At 48.9% G+C, this 17184-nt stretch overlaps 1 protein-coding gene across 1 annotated transcript in view; it reads right to left on the bottom strand.

The window, feature by feature from the left end:
• Window positions 1–17184, bottom strand: part of trappc14 (trafficking protein particle complex subunit 14) — a 64442-nt gene that overhangs the window by 36907 nt on the left and 10351 nt on the right. Inside the window, 1 exon segment of the mRNA XM_072591457.1 lies at window positions 80–175. Within this exon segment, the coding sequence (XP_072447558.1) occupies window positions 80–175 (96 nt within the window).

Below are 17184 nucleotides of genomic sequence, written 5' to 3'. Positions count from 1 at the left end.
GAGTGTGAGACCTGCAGATATTCAGAAAGAGGGGCTGGCTCTGACACACACCCATCTCGCAGACAATTAAGTCTCTCACCTTTGCCTTTATGGTTCCCACCGGTAGCTTGTCCAGAGCCACCGACAGCGGAAAGATAACTTCATCGTTGTGAATTATCGGCTCCTCCACTGTAGCCTGGAGAACAAGAGAAACAGAAACTCTGAGATACACAGGCCCCACGAGGCACGCTGCCAATTCTGCATCACAGCAAGGGCATCATGGAAAGACATTCAGACGTCATTCTGCAGCACAGAACTCTTGAATGTTGCTGAAAACATGACTGAAGCTTTCAGTCTTGCGTTCATCAGGACATGTGCAAGAACGCCAAATTTTGAACAATTTGCATGTCGAATACTCATATAAATTAGGAGGGGGGTGAACTCAAAACTGCTCTGCAGTTTGATAAAATCTGCTTCTTACGCTTTCCCTGATGACAAGAAGTTACACTATTGCAATCATTAAAAAATTGGCATTCGTGCATTTGTCCTGATGAATGCAAGACAAAAAGCTTGGGAAGCATGACACAATGGATGTAGGTTCACTCGCTGAGCTGATAGGTTCATTTCTAGATGTTTCGTCACCCTACTAGGTAACATCTTCAGTGGGCCTCAGGCGAAGCAATGCTGAAAATCCCTGCTTTCTATTTATATGTTTGGGTTGGTGATGTCATTTCCTGTGGTGAAGTTACTTCCTGTTCTTTTTTTTGGGGTGGTAGATGGGGACTAACTCGATGTATTTGTCGATAGAGTTCCAGTTGGAATGCCATGCTTCTAGGAATTCTCTGTCTTGTCCTAGGTTGGATGTATTGTCCCAAAGTGGTGTCCTTCCTCATCTGTATGTGAGGATACTAGTGAGAGAGGGTCATGTCGTTATGTGGCTAGTTGATGTTCATGTATCCAGGTGGCTAGTTTTCTGCCTGTTTGTCCAATGTAGTGTTTGTTACAGTTCCTGCACAGTATTTTGTAAATGACTTTAGTTTTGTTTGTTGTCTGTATAGGGTCTTTCAAGTTCATTAGCTGCTGTTTTAGTGTGTTGGTGGGTTTGTGGGCTACCATGATGCCAAGGGGTCTGAGGAGTCTGGCAGTCTTTTCCGAGATGTCTTTGATGTAGGGGAGAGTGGTTCGGGTTTCTGGACATGTTTTGTCTGTTTGTTTGGGTTTGTTGCTGAGAAATCAGCAGACTGTGTTCATTGGGTACCCGTTCTTTTTGAATATGCTGTATAGGTGGTTTTCCTCTGCTCTGCGTAGTTCCTCTGTGCTGCAGTGTGCGGTGGCTCATTGAAATAATGTTCTAATACAGCTTTGTTTGTGGGTGTTGGAATGATTGCTTCTGTAGTTCAGTATGTGGTCAGACTGAAATGACTGTCCAACTACTCAGACCCCTTGGTATCATGGTAGCCCACAAACCCACCAACACACTAAAATAGCAGCTAATGAACTTGAAAGACACTATACACACATCAAGCAAAACTAATGTCATTTACAAAATACTTTGCAAGGACTGTAACAAACACTATATTGGACAAACAGGCAGAAAACTAACCACCAGGATACATGAACACCAACCAGCCACATAACGACATGACTCTCTCTCACTTGTATCCTTACATACAGATAAGGAAGGACACTACTTCGACTGGGACAACACCTCCATCCTAGGACAAGCCAAACAGAGACACGCACAAGAATTCCTAGAGACATGGCATTCCAGCTGGAACTCTATCAACAACACATTGACTTGGATCCCATTTACCCACCTCCTGACAAAAATAACCAGAAATGATGTCACCACAGGAAATGGCGTCACCGCGGGAAATGACATTACCTGCCCAAGGAAACCTAAACATAAATAGAAAGCAGGCCTTGCCACTAGTGCCTCATCCGGAGGCTCACTGAAGATGTTACCCAGTATGGTGACGAAACGTCTGAAAATGAACCTTCCAGCTCAGTGAGCAAACCTACACCCAGAATTTCAACCCGAGCTACAAATCTGCTCAAAACCTGCTAGGATGACATGGTTTCCAGCATATTTACAGGGCAGAAGAGAAAGGACACAGGAGTGGGATGAATCGGATGGCTCTGTTGAAGTGTCAGCAGGGAGGCTGGGACAAATACCCTTTCTGCTATGCTTTAGCATTCTGACATTCCATACACAACCTCCAAGATGACACCTACAATAACAAAACCTCAACTACTTCAGCAAAGGGAAAAGGAATCAAACTTGCATTTCCAGACTACCTCAGGACATTTCCAAAGTGCTTCACAGAGTAATGAAGCTGACAAATGCTGGGTTTGAGTCCCACAGCAGGAGCCCCTCATATACAATTCCTTCCAGTCCGGTGCAGGGCTGTGTTCTCGAGATGCCAGGCTTGGGACAGGATATTAAACTCGGACCTGGCCTACCAAATCGCACCCCCTGTGCCAACAAGCGGACAGTCATAATTTCTCGTGTTCAGACTAACATTCCATTTCCCACTACGTTCTCTCCGCCCACCCTTAACCAATACCAAAAGTTTGGTCCACTGGAAACCACTGTCGTGGCTTCCTTGTCGAGCAACAACAGCCCAACTCCCAAAAACTCCCGACACAGTACTAAGCAAATGAAACTTACCTTTCTGATAGATTAGATTTTACCAATGTGATCACTTAGAGTAACACAGCACGGAAACACAGACCCTTCGGCCCAACCAGTCAGTGCCGACCATAATCCCAAACTAAACTAGGCCCACCTGCCTGCTCCTGGCCCATCTCCCTCCGAACCTTCCCTATTCAAATGTCTTTTAAACGTTGCAACTGTCCCCACATCCACCACTCTCTCAGACGGTTCAGTCCACATACAAACATCTCGCTGTGTAAAAAACAGTCACCCCTCACGTCCTTTTTAAATCTTTCTCCTCTCACCTTAAAAATATGCCACTTAGTTTTGAACTTTCCACCCTAGGGAAAAGACTTTTGTTATTCATCTTATCTGCGCCTCTCATGACTTTATCAAGTCACCCCTCAACCTCCTATGCTCCAGTGAACAAGTTTCTAGTCTTTCAAGTCCAATTTTATATCTCAAACCCTCCAGTCCCTGTGACATCCTGGTAAATCTTTTCTGAACCCTCTCCAGTTTAATATTGTCTTTCTTCTAACAGGGCGACCAGAACTGGACACAGTTCTTCAGAAGAGGCCTCACCAATATCCTGTACAACCTCAACATGCCCACCCCAACTCCTGTACTCAAAGGACTGAGTAACAAAGGCAAGCGCGCTCAATGTCCTCTTAACCACCCTCTCTACATGTGACACAAACATCCAAGAATTATGTACCTGAATCCCTTGGTCTCTCTGATTTAGATGTGCTCTCAAAAAGGATCCCATTACAGCCTTTCCAAAAGCGTACAAATTAGGGAAACCACAAAGCACAAAGAAGATTCCAGCACAGGAACAGGCCCTTCAGCCCTCCAAGCCTGTGCCGATCCAGATCCTCTGTCTAAACCTGCTGCCTATTTTCTAAGGATCTGTATCCCTCTGTTCCCTGCCTATACAGGTATCTGTCTAGATACATGACGCTATTGTGCCTGCCCCTACCAACTCTGCTGGCAACGCATTCCAGGCACCCACCACCCTCTGCGTAAAGAACTTTCCACGCATATCTCCCTTACACTTATCCCCCAAAACACAGGGCCAATTGGAGGGAGGGAGAAGTTTATCAACTACCTAATGTCTCCACCCCTACAGCATGCTTTCTTTTCTGACCTGTCCCATTTCCTCGCAACATTACAGCAGTTTTGGCCTCGCTACAATATCGAGAGGCCGGAGGTTTCATGAACTGACTGATAACCAGGCAAAGTAAGTTGGGGAGGCTTCGAGATGTTGCCCCACGTTATACGTGGCGCTGGCTCCTGGGGTTAATCTGTCCATCGGCCTTCACTGTTTTGTGCCGATGAATGAATTCCCCTTGAGGCCTGCAAAGCAAGGCAAATCAAAAGCAACTGCAGAAACAGGGCTCTCTCGGGGGAAGCCCGGCACACGGCCAGCCTTGCGAATCTGTCCACCAAACAAAATCTGAGGTTATCCACTTTGGTAGCAAAAAAAAACCAGGAAGGCAGATTCTTACGTGACTGAGAAACAGCAAGGTGCAACAAGACCTTTGTACAGCAGCCACTGAAAGTGGTATACTTTATGGGAGCCTTCGCAGCAAGAGGATTTGCATATCAGAGCAGGGATATCGTGCTGCTATTGCACTGGGCCTTGGTGAGATCCCACGTGGAATATTGGGAGCAGTTATCTGAAGCAGGATGCTCTGGCAAGGGAAGGAATGCAGTGAAGGTTTCGCAGACTGATTCCTGGGATGGCAGGACTGACACAGGACGAGCGGCTGCATCGGTTAGGACTATATTCACCGGGGTTCAGAAAACTGAGGGAGCTCTCACAGAAACCTATAACGTTCTAACAGGGCGAGACAGGTTAAATGCAGGATGTTCCTGATAACCGGGAAGTGCAGAAGCAGGCGTCACAGGGGATGAAATGCCTTCGTCCAGAGAGTGGGAGCCTGTGGAATCCTCTGCCACAGGAAGTGGAGGAGACCAAACCATGGAATGCTTTCAAGGTGTGGTGATAAATATAGTTCTTAGGGCGAAAGGGGTGAAAGGATACAGGGAGGAAGCTCGCGCAATGTACTGTGTTGGAAGATCACCCATGGTCTCACGGAATGGCAGAGCAAGCTCAAAATGGCCGACTCCTGCTCTGATCTTTCTGTTTTTTTTAACCAAATAAAATCAAATCACAAGGGGTATAGATAAGCTAAATGGCAGGCGCCTTTTCTCTAGGGGGTGGGATTTCAAGATTCAGGGTATATTTTTAAGGTGAGAGGGGAGAGATTTAAAAAAAGACACGAGGGGCTATATTTATTTTACACGGGGGGGGTGGTTCGCGTGTGGAATGAACTTCCTGAGGAAGTGGTGGATGCAGGTACAGTTACAATGTTTAGGGAACATTTGGATAATTACATGAATAGGAAAGGTTTGGAGAGATATGGGCAAAGCCCGTGGTTTGGGGGGAGGATGTGGGTGCGGATACTGGCGGGATGGTAGGTAATGACGAGGGAAACCCTATTACTGTTGTGGGAGGCAAGTGTGGGGGGTGAGGGCGGAAGGTGGGTCAGATCCGGTTGAGAACAACAGTGCTGGGAACACCTCAGCTGAGGAAGAAGGCAAATATCTCAGAGGCTCCCTTGTTGAAGTTGGCCTCATCAGGACAGATGCAACAGAGACGGAGGAACTGGGAGAAAGGACTGGAATCTTTACAGGAAGCATGGTGTGAGGACGTACAATCCAGGTAGCCATGGGAGTCGGTGGGTTTATAATGGATATTAGTGGCTCGTCTATCCCCAGAACTAGAAACAGAGATGTCAAGGGAGAGAAGGGAGGAGTCAGAAATAGACCAGGTGAAAGTAGGGCAGGGTGGAAAATGGAAGAGAAACCAATTAACTTCTCCAATACTGGGTGAGAGAGGGAAGCAGCACCAATGATATCATTGCTTTATCGGAGAAAGAGTTGTGGGTGGGGGCTGGAATAGGACCCCACGAAGAGGCAGGCATCACTGGGGCTCATGCGCCTTCCCCCATGGCCACCTCTCAGTCCTGAGGGAAGTGAGGGGATTGAAGGGAGAAGTTGTTGAGGGTGATGAGCTTGGCCAAGTGCAGGAGGGTGGGGAAGATGCAGAGAGCCCAGGGACAATCCTGCGGGGGAACGGACATGGAAAGGTGCTGGGGGGGGCAAGGACAGGGGAACGGCTGAAGGGGAGGGCGGGCTGAATGGGAGGGCGGGCTGAGTAGGGGGCATAGAGAGAAGAGAGAAGAGAGGAGGGGGGAAAGGGGGGGAAAAGAGGGGGAGGGGGGAAAAGAGGGGGAGGGGGGAAAAGAGGGGGAGGGGGGGAAAAGAGGGGGAGGGGGGAAAAGAGGGGGAGGGGGGAAAAGAGGGGGAGGGGGGAAAAGAGGGGGAGGGGGGGAAAAGAGGGGGGAGGGGGGAAAAGAGGGGGAGGGGGGAAAAGAGGGGGGAGGGGGGAAGGGGGGGGGAAAGAGGGGGTGGGGGGAAAAGAGGGGGTGGGGGAAAAGAGGGGGTGGGGGGAAAAGAGGGGGTGGGGGGGAAAAGAGGGGGTGGGGGGAAAAGAGGGGGTGGGGGGAAAAGAGGGGGTGGGGGGAAAAGAGGGGGTGGGGGGAAAAGAGGGGGTGGGGGGAAAAGAGGGGGTGGGGGGAAAAGAGGGGGTGGGGGGAAAAGAGGGGGTGGGGGGAAAAGAGGGGGTGGGGGGAAAGAGGGGGTGGGGGGAAAGAGGGGGTGGGGGGAAAGAGGGGGTGGGGGGGAAAGAGGGGGTGGGGGGAAAGAGGGGGTGGGGGGAAAAGAGGGGGGTGGGGGGAAAAGAGGGGGGTGGGGGGAAAAGAGGGGGTGGGGGGAAAAGAGGGGGTGGGGGGAAAAGAGGGGGTGGGGGGAAAAGAGGGGGTGGGGGGAAAAGAGGGGGTGGGGGGAAAAGAGGGGGTGGGGGGAAAAGAGGGGGTGGGGGGAAAAGAGGGGGTGGGGGGAAAAGAGGTAGAATAAAGGGAGGCACAGAGAGGAGGAAATCCAAAAGGAGGACTGAAGGAACAGGAAAGACAGGAGACTGAAAGGTTCAGAAGGAAAACAAACAAATCAACATTTGTTAAACGTATCATCACAGCCACTTCATTATCTAACTTGTCTAGTCAGAAAAGAGCTGCAGAATAGGAAAAGTGTAAGGCTGGCAAGAACAGCGGCTGTTCAATGTGAAACAAAATCCTAATGCTTTGCTCTGTCATATCTGAGGCAGAGGGTAACCGCAGACTGAGGGGGTAACACAGTACCAGGGTCACGACAGCCATCAGGCAGGCAGCTGGTCACTGAAGCCCACACAGTTATTAACAAGAACTTACCTCAGGCTGCTTCCGAACATACACAGCAATTTAAAGAACACAAGATTGCAAAACAGTAATTATTATAGATTGGATGGCTCTTGATGTATGACCGACTCAACACCACTGTGATGGGATCAGTCTGGGAAGATTAATCTTCTCAAAAACAAAGACGGTGAAGGTCAAGCCTTTCGTAAATGGACTATTTAAAGTGATCTGAGCTCTGCACTGTCTCTGCAAGCACTTTCAAGTGAAAAAAATCTCTTTCGGACTCTCTTGGGTTTAGTCCTAAGGACCGAGGAGAGACATGCGATACAACACGGCATTAACCTGGTCCTTACAAGAAAAAAAGGGGCTGCAGCACGGCATTTCTGCACCGGTCTCAGGAACGTGCACAACCTCTTCCCAAGAGGTTGAGATGCCGAGTGACGAGGTGAACAGACTGCAATGCCTGTGTAAAAACGGGCCAGCGCAGAATGCTCCAAAAGAACCATGCCTGAGTGGGCACAACCAAAAGGTTTTCAGTCCATGGAGACTGACGTGGCCCACGTCTGGTCCCACCTTTGTTGCGTGACTGACTCGATTTGCACAGAGGTTCTCAGAATTGTCGTGGTTCAGGAGGAGACCATTCAACCCATCGTGCCTGCACCCACTCTATTATCTACTGCCAGTCCCCTGCCTTTTCCCCATATCCCTGCACACCGTTACTATCTGAGTAAGCTCTCAAACGCTTCAATGGAACCTGCCTCCAACACACTTCCAGGCAGTGCATTCCTGGCCCTAACTACTCACGAGGTGAAAGCTGAACGGCTGTTTCTCTTGCCAGCAGTTTAATCTCTCCTACCCTGCTGCTCTTTTTCGACGAGACAGATGAATAAGGAATTGGCTGTGACGACATGTTGAACAGATTAACTGTTAATTTGTTTCTTTTCCCCCTCCCTCAAGCTTCACTGTTTTCCACTCTCCTGATTCCCTCCTTCCGTCTTTTTCTCTTCTCTCCTCACCCCCATCCTTCACCCTCCCAATCTCTCCCCTTCTCTCTCACATTACCCTTGCTTCCTTCATGCATCACCGGACGACCAAATGGTCAATCTCTGCTCCTCGTTATGGAGACCGACTGAAAACTGGAAGTAACTCAGAATCCCTACAGAGTGGAAAGAGGTCATTCAGCCCATCAAGTCTGCACTGATCCTATGAAAAGCACTCCACCCAGACACACAACTCCATCCTAAGACTGAAGCCGACATTTATCATGGTTAACCCACCCAGCCTTCATATCCTCGGACACAAGGGGCAATTTAGCACGGCCAATCCACCCTAACCTGCACATCCCTGGACACTGTGGGGCAATTTAGCACGGCCAATCCACCCTAACCTGCACATCCCTGGACACTATGGGGCAATTTAGCACGGCCAATCCACCCTAACCCGCACATCCCCTGGGCACTATGGGGCAATTTAGCACGACCAATCCACCCTAACCTACAGATCCCTGGGTACTATGGGACAATTTAGCACGGCCGATCCACCCTAACCTGTACATCCCTGGGCACTATGGGACAATTTAGCACGGCCAATCCACCCTAACCTGCACATCCCTGGACACTGTGGGACAATTTAGCACGGCCAATCCACCCTAACCTGCACATCCCTGGGCACTATGGGACAATTCAGCACGGCCGATCCACCCTAACCTGCACATCCCTGGGCACTATGGGACAATTTAGCACGGCCAATCCACCCTATCCTGAACATCCCTGGGCACTATGGGACAATTTAGCACGGCCAATCCACCCTAACCTGCACACCCCTGGGCACTATGGGACAATTTAGCACGGCCAATCCACCCTAACCTGCACACCCCTGGGCACTATGGGACAATTTAGCACGGCCAATCCACCCTATCCTGCACATCCCTGGGCACTATGGGACAATTTAGCATGGCCAATCCACCCGAACCTGCACATCCCTGGGCACTATGGGACAATTTAGCACGGCCAATCCACCCTAACCTGCACATCCCTGGGCACTATGGGACAATTTAGCATGGCCGATCCACCCTAACCTGCACATCCCTGGGCACTATGGGACAATTTAGCATGGCCGATCCACCCTAACCTGCACATCCCTGGGCACTATGGGACAATTTAGCATGGCCGATCCACCCTAACCTGCACATCCCTGGGCACTATGGGACAATTTAGCACGGCCAATCCACCCTAACCCGCACATCCCTGGACACTATGGGACAATTTAGCACGGCCAATCCACCCTAACCCGCACATCCCTGGGCACTATGGGACAATTTAGCACGGCCAATCCACCCTAACCCGCACATCCCTGGGCACTATGGGACAATTTAGCACGGCCAATCCACCCTAACCCGCACATCCCTGGGCACTAAGGGACAATTTAGCACGGCCAATCCACCCTAACCTGCACATCCCTGGGCACTATGGGACAATTTAGCACGGCCAATCCACCCTAACCTGCACATTCCTGGGCACTATGGGACAATTTAGCATGGCCGATCCACCCTGACCTGCACATCTTTGGACTGTGGGTGGAAACCGGAGCACCCAGAGGAAACCCACACAGACACGGGGAGAATTTGCAAACTCCACACAGACAGTTGCCCGGGGGTTGGAATCGAATCTGGGTCTCTGGTGCTGTGAGGCAGCCGTGCTAACCACCGAACCACTGTGCTGCCCAATTAGTTCAATTTTCCCTGAGAAATTCAACTGGAATCCTGCAGAAATTCCAACAGCGCCAGCAGCTCTGAGGGTGTTGTCAGACATAGCCTGTGGACCTGTGCAAGGACCGTCAAAGGAACTAAGTCTTTAGATCATTTAAATAGAAAGACACCAACACCTGGCATACTCCACAACACAAAACAGAGCTGGCACAGCCAATCGGAAACACATTGACATGCGTGTAAATAATAGACTTCATATGTAATTCTCCATTGGATTGAAATGCAGGACAGTTATTGCAAGCCTCTCCCTCAGCAGATGAGACGGGCAAAGATTTATTCCCCGATTCCTTTCAACAGGACGACACTGTCCATCTTCACAACGAGAGGTGGGGGAGGGGAGAGAAATGCTGTCGTCATTTGGTTTGCAGAAGTAAACGCAGCACCAATTCTGCACCAAAATAAATTACACAAAGAACACTCTCTGCTGCAGAAACAGCATCAGTTAATGAGCGTTAAGTTTCTGCAAAATGGAGTGCCAATAGATTACACTCCAACATCACGGCTGTCCAAGATCATTCTTAAACTAAATGGAACACACTCAACATTCTACTGGGGTCATTTCCATTACATACATTACACAGCTTCGTGACAAATGTTACATGTCACATTGGAAGATCAAGTAATCAGTTACATGGACAAGCTGCTATAGAGACGTGACTCAACACTTCAAATGCTCATTTACAATTTCAAACACTTCCCACGTCACTTTCTCGAGTTTGATAATCCCACTTTGTTCAGAACCTCAGTCTGAGCATTAGAATAAGCTGATGCCTAGAGACAGGCTGGGAACTGGTTGGGACTCGGATCGCTCCTGCTCGCTATCTGACCCACTGTCAGGCAAAGCTGCATTGTAGATATTTTCAAACCAATCTGCTCAAGAGACAGCTCTGGAGTGGATGGGACTTGACCCGATAGGGCTCCTGGCCCAGAGACACTACCACCGCACCACAAGGGTTCTCAAAGCTGCACGATATTACCTCACTCTGGTCTCAGTAAGTGACCTTGTCCCATCTAAGTGTGGAGCTGAGCAGGGAATCGAAAGCAGGCAGTAAAATATCTGTTTGCACCCAGTCTTTGCTCTGCAGATCCACAGCACCACTGCAGCCTTCCAGTGTGCATCAGCTCCTGCCAACATGTTGCCATATCCCACAGCACCACTGCAGCCTTCCAGTGTGCATCAGCTCCTGCCAACATGTTGCCATATCCCACAGCACCACTGCAGCCTTCCAGTGTGCACCAGCTCCTGCCAACATGTTGCCATATCCCATGCAGGGTAACAACAAGGACTGCAAATGCTGGAAACCAGAGTCTAGATTAGATTGGGGCTGGAAAAGTACAGCAGGTCAGGCAGCATCCGAGGAACAGGAAAATCAACGTTTCGGGCAAAAGCCCTTCAAATCCAATGCAGTCCACTTCAATTTCAAGCCCCTCCTGCATGAGGTACCCTTCTCCACTGGCCCTCTGTCATCCCTTGCTCTGATTTTAAGTGCTCTACCACAGGGAGCCTGGGCCTACCCCCAACTAGGCCCCAGGCTCAAGCTTTTGCTCCATAAAGCACTCCAACCCCCACCCCCACCTCTTCCTTTTGAATGCGCTTTGAGGAACACAAATGCCAGACTATGACCATCACTGATAAGACAATAACCACCGCATCTTGACGTTCAATGGCGTTACCATCACTGAAACCCCCACCTCCACCATATTCTGAGGGTTACTGTTGACCAGAAACTCAACTGGACTAACCACATAAACACAGCAGCTGCAAGGCTGGGAATCCTGCAGTGAGTAACTCCCCGAAGCCTGTCCCACAGGTCAGGAACGCGAGCGGATACTCCCCACTTGCCTGGATGTGCCCTGGCTCTCTGACGTTCCCACCCTCTCGGCTCCCCGACCTTCCCCCGCCCTGACTCTCGGAGCCACCTGCCACCCCCCAACTCTTCAATCTTTCCACGTCGTAACTCTCCAACCCTTCCGCACCCTAACCCGCCGATAATTCCGTAACCCCAAACAGTAAAATGGCTGCCAATGTTCTAAAAATAAATCACAAACTTGAAGTAAACATTTTGCAGCAGATTAAAAGCAGTAATCCCAACATAATATGTTTGTGGTTCCAGCTTAGCTGTGATTTGTAAAGGTGCAACTGAGGATCTGAATTACAGCTGCCAATGTGCTGTCTGCTACCGTCCAACAATATTAGATTAGATTAGATTACTTACAGTGTGGAAACAGGCCCTTCGGCCCAACAAGTCCACACCGCCCCGCCGAAGCGCAACCCACCCATACCCCTACATTTACCCCTTACCTAACACTACGGGCAATTTAGCATGGCTAGTTCACTTGACCTGCACATCTTTGGACTGTGGGAGGAAACCGGAGCACCCGGAGGAAACCCACGCAGACACGGGGAGAACGTGCAAACTCCACACAGTCAGTCGCCTGAAGCGGGAATTGAACCCGGGTCTCTGGCGCGGAGAGGCAACAGTGCTAACCACTGTGCCACCGTGCCGCCTTTGCATATTCATGCAAAGGGTTTGGATGATTGGTGGCTGAAATGTATATTCTTAAAGGGAATCAGCAAAACAGATTGAAAAGAAGTAGACCTTGTCTTTAATGAAACCAGGATTTGGAATTTGCCCATTTGTTGCCGGTGGGAAAGGCTGGTATTGTCAGTCACCCCAGTCTTGTTGGGCCAAGGGGCTATTTCCACACTGTCGGGAATCTAATCTAAGGAAGGGGAAAGCCATCATAGGACCCCCCTCCCTCCCCCCTCCCTCTCCTTCCCCCCCCCCCCTCCCACAGAGGACCAGAGGCTGTTCTCTCTTTAAGGTGGTGGTTTAACCCGAGGGTTCATGGCGATGGGACAGAGTGAGAAGTCAGGACCGTCACAGTAGCCCGAGCAGGCGCGGGAATCAGACCCACGCTCCTGGTGTGGCAGACCAGCCATTCAGTCGACACTCTACATTTATGTAGTGCCTTTCAACAAAGGAAGACCTTCCCGCGGCTCTTTGTGGGAGCGATTACCAAACCAGGCTGGACACTGAGCCACACGAGGAGACGTTCTGGGAAGGTGACCAAAATCTTGGTAAAAATCACCCAACACCAGGTTATAGTCCAACAGGTGTATTTGGAAGCACTAGCTTTCGGAGCGACGCTCCTTCATCAGGTGGTTGTGGAGAATAAAATCATAAGGCACAGAATTTCTAGCAAAAGTTTACAGTGTGATGTAACTGAAATCATATATTTATAAGATCAACATATTGATTGTTTGTTAAGTCTCTCATCTTTTAGAATGACCATGTTGATTTCCGAATAAACCTGGTGAACTACAACCTGGTGTTGGGTGATTTTTAATTTTATACACCCCAGTCCAACACCAGCACCTCCAAATCAAAATCTTGGTGGAGGGCATCAAGGCATTGTCAATCAACCGTAACTAATCAAAGTAGATTTAAAAGGCCAAATTGGAGTCCCTGCTCCAACAGATGGCAATAGACAGAATCAGGGCAGTGCAGTGAAGGGGGGGGGGGGATGGTCAGTGCTATGACTTGGACAGAGCCAACTGTATTTACTGCAAGCCCAATTGCCATTGCCTCGGGGAAAGCACATCATCAAAGACCCCTCCCAGCTGGCTTATACTGTCTTCTGTCAGGCAGAAGATATGAAAGTTTGCATACATGTGCCACCAGATTCAAGAAAAGCTTCTTCCCCGTTGTTATCAGACTTTTGAATGGGCCTCTTTAACGTTAGTTCTGATCTCTCTCTCTGCAGCTATAACATTCTGCCACCCTGATGACTTTTGTACGGTTAAATCGGTCTCTCCAGCACACAAGACAACATTTTTCACAGTTCCTCGGTACACGTGACAGTAAGAAATCAAATCAATGTCAGCTGGAAAGATTTACAGGGATGATGCCAAAAATGAGAGGTTATAACAACGAATCCATAAATGGAAAAGGGTCACTAATAAATCCCCCAGGAGTACCCTCTTTACCCAGGTGGTGCTGAGGAAGTGGAACTCTCACCATAGCGAGCAGTTGGGGTGGAGAGCACAGACTTATTTGAGGGGGAGCTGGATAACTACACACAGCAGAAAGAACTAGAAGGGAGTAGATAAGGTGAATAGTCCAGGGTAAGGGAGTGCAAAACTAGAGGGGAGAGGGGAAAGATGAAGAAAGGACCTGAGGGGTAACTTTTTCACACAGAGGGTGGTGGTGGATGGAATGAGCTGCCAGAGGAGGTGCGGGGGTGGGTACAGTTACCACATTTAAAAGGTATTTGGATAGGAAGGGTTTGGAGGGATATCGACCAAACGCAGGCAAGTGGGTCTAGCTCAATTTGGGAAAGCAGGTTGGCATGGACGAGTTGGGCCGAAGGGTCTGCTTCCATGTTGTATGACGTAGTAATAAGGTGAAAGAGGACACAGAGTACAGACACCAGCACAGACAGATGGTACTGCCCGTTTCTGTACTGTATACCCTGTGTTAGACAATCTGATGCAAAGGCACAGAACAAGAAATGTTGGGCCTGGCTGAGAAGCAGAAGTAACAACAATTGGTTGTTCCAACTTACTCCAGCACCCCCCTCCCCCCCAGTGAATACTGAACAGGATATTCAGCTGCTGAGTGCCTGAAGCATTGTCTGAACCTCGGTTTATAAAATCACAGCAACGCTGAAAACTGCACAACAGTATCAGTCATCAGTGAGAGTCTCCATTCAAGTGCCTCTTTTGAACACTTCAAAAGATCATTAAAGGTTATTTATTCAACAAACAATAACAGGTTGGTGAGATGTGGAAGGCACTGCCTGAAATGACGGTGGAGGCAGATTCCACACAGGAACTTGGAAAAATACTTGGGGTAGGAGCAGGAGTGGCTTGATACTAACTGAACAGCTCTTACAAAGAGCTAGTTCAGGCACGATGGGCCAAATGGCCTCCCTTCAGTGTTGCATATGAGGCGGTGGTGGCCCAGTGGTATTTTCACTGCATTATTTATCCAGAGACCCAGGTAATGTTTGTGGTCCCAGGTTCAAATCTCGCCAAAACAGATGGTGGAATTTGAATCCAACAACAATTTGGAATTAAGAGTCTAAATAATGAGCCCGATTCGATTGTTGGGAAAAACCCATCCAGTTCATTAACATCCTTTAGCATTTCTTGTTCTGTGGGTTTGCATCAGATGACATTACTCAGGATGCACAGCACAAAAACGGGCCATTCAGCCCATCAGTCTGTGCGCCATGTCATCTTTCATCTTATGATTAGGTCATAGAGTCACACTGCAAGGAAACAGACCCTTCGGCCCAACTCGTCCATGCCAGCCAGGTTTCCCAAACTGAACTAGTTTCACTTGCCTGCGTTTGACCCATATCCTGACCTGCTCTGGCCTACATGTGACTCTTAACTGCTCTCTGAGCAATTAGGAATGGACAATAAATGCTGGGCCCAGCCAGCAATATCCTCACCCCTGAATGAATGAAGAAAAGATGCCTGTCAACACCAGCAGCTCTGAGCACTAAAAGGATTAAGTGGAATTGCAAATTAGTTGGGAGTGATGAATATGTTCTGCTCCAGCATGAAATATTAAGGGGTGTAAATATTTTAGATTCAAAGTGCTCTGCAGTAATAAGCTACCTTGTGCACCTGGAGTCAGGCTGTGTTTAATTACAGAATATCAGACACAGTACATTATTGGAAAATGAACCGTTCCAAAGTCAGGTCAAAGAACCCAACCATTTTCTGCAACACGAGTTATAGGGCTAATGTTCTCGGTGATTTATTCCAGTAAGTCACCACTTACTCAGCACTACTCAAAGCTCTACCTTAGACAAGGTCAAATGAGAAACGTCATCTATTTTAGCCACAAGATAGAGGTGAATAACTCGCATTTAAGCACTTACGGTCAATTACATTACTTAGTGTGGAAACAGGCCCTTCGGCCCAACAAGTCCACACCGACCCGCTGAAGCACAACCCACCCAGACCCATTCCCCTACATTTACCCCTTCACCTAACACTACGGGCAATTTAGCCTGGCCAATTCACCTAACCTGCACATTTTTGGACTGTGGGAGGAAACCCACGCAGACACAGGGCGAATGTGCAAACTCCACACAGAGAGTCACCTGAGGCAGGAATGACAAACAAAATCAGGAATGGAGATAGATAAAAGGGAGTAGGCCATTCAGCCCCTCAAGCCTGCTCGGCTACTTGATAAGATTATGGGCTCAATGCCACTTTCCCACCTTCGATAGGGTTAGGCCTAACCACACTCTCCCTCCAATAAATTTATTTTTATTCATTCATGGGACGAGGCAGCGCTGGCTAGGTCCAGCATTTATGGCCCATCCCTAATTGCCCAAGGGGCAGTTGAGAGTTAACCAAATTGCTGAGAGTCTGGAGTCACGTGTAGGCCAGACCTGGTAAGGATGGCAGTTTCCTTCCCTAAAGGACATTAGTCAACCGGGTGGGGTTTTTCCAACAATCAGCAATGGATTCATAGTCAACACGAGACTCTTAATTCCAGATGTTACTGAGTCCAAATTCCACCATCTGCCGTGGCGGGAATCGAACACACGCGTGCCCAGAATATCACCTGGGTCTCTGGATTAACAGTCTTGCAATAATACTTTCCCTCAATGTAACTCAATATTCAACTAAGTAACCCTCCACTCCTCTCTGGGGAAGAGCTTCGAATACACTACGATCTTCAGAGAGAGAAAACCAAAATTCTCACCTCAGGCTCAAATGGGCAAGTCCTAATTCCCGAACTATTGAGCCAACTTGTTCCCACTTCACTTGCCCTAGCCTCCCATCCCGGGTGGGGGGAACCATACCTGGGGAACTGTATAGGGCAACGGCCTCTTTAATCAAAGAACCCTCCCACTCCAGTCATACACTTCCACAACAATCCCTCTACTTCACAGCAGGAGGTTAAGGAGATTCGGCACGTCCATAAAGACGTTTACCAATTTTTACAGAAGCACCCTAGAAAGCATCCTATCCAGGTGTGGTATGGCATCAGCTCTGCCCAGAACAGGAAGATACAACACAGAGTTGTGAACACAGCCTAATCCATTACGCAACCGTCCAACCACCGACTCAGTCTACACTTCCCTGTTGCCTCAGGAAGGCAGCCAACATCATGAAAGACCCCTCCCACCCCAGTTATAATCTCTTCCACCTCTTCTGTTAGGCTGAAGATACTAAAGCTTAAATACACCGACCAGCAGATTCAAGAACAGTTCCTTCCCCACTGTTGTGAGACTACTGAATGGACCTCTGAAATTTTAAATTTAACATTGATCTTGCTTTCTGTGCATCTTCTCTACAGCCGTTACACTGTACTCCTCGCTCTGCTCTGCACCTCAAACGCACTTTGTATGGCACAGTCTGCCCACACCGCAAGCAAAACAAAACTTTCCACTGTACCTAGATATGTGCGGCAATAATAAATCAAACCTTTATGTAAGGAAGGAGACACTCA

Source organism: Chiloscyllium punctatum, chromosome 21, assembly GCF_047496795.1.
Source record: "Chiloscyllium punctatum isolate Juve2018m chromosome 21, sChiPun1.3, whole genome shotgun sequence".
In the NCBI taxonomy this organism is placed as follows: Eukaryota; Metazoa; Chordata; class Chondrichthyes; order Orectolobiformes; family Hemiscylliidae; genus Chiloscyllium; species Chiloscyllium punctatum.
The sequence above is the reverse complement of the archived record's forward strand: the minus strand, read 5'-3'. Positions and strand labels throughout refer to the sequence as shown.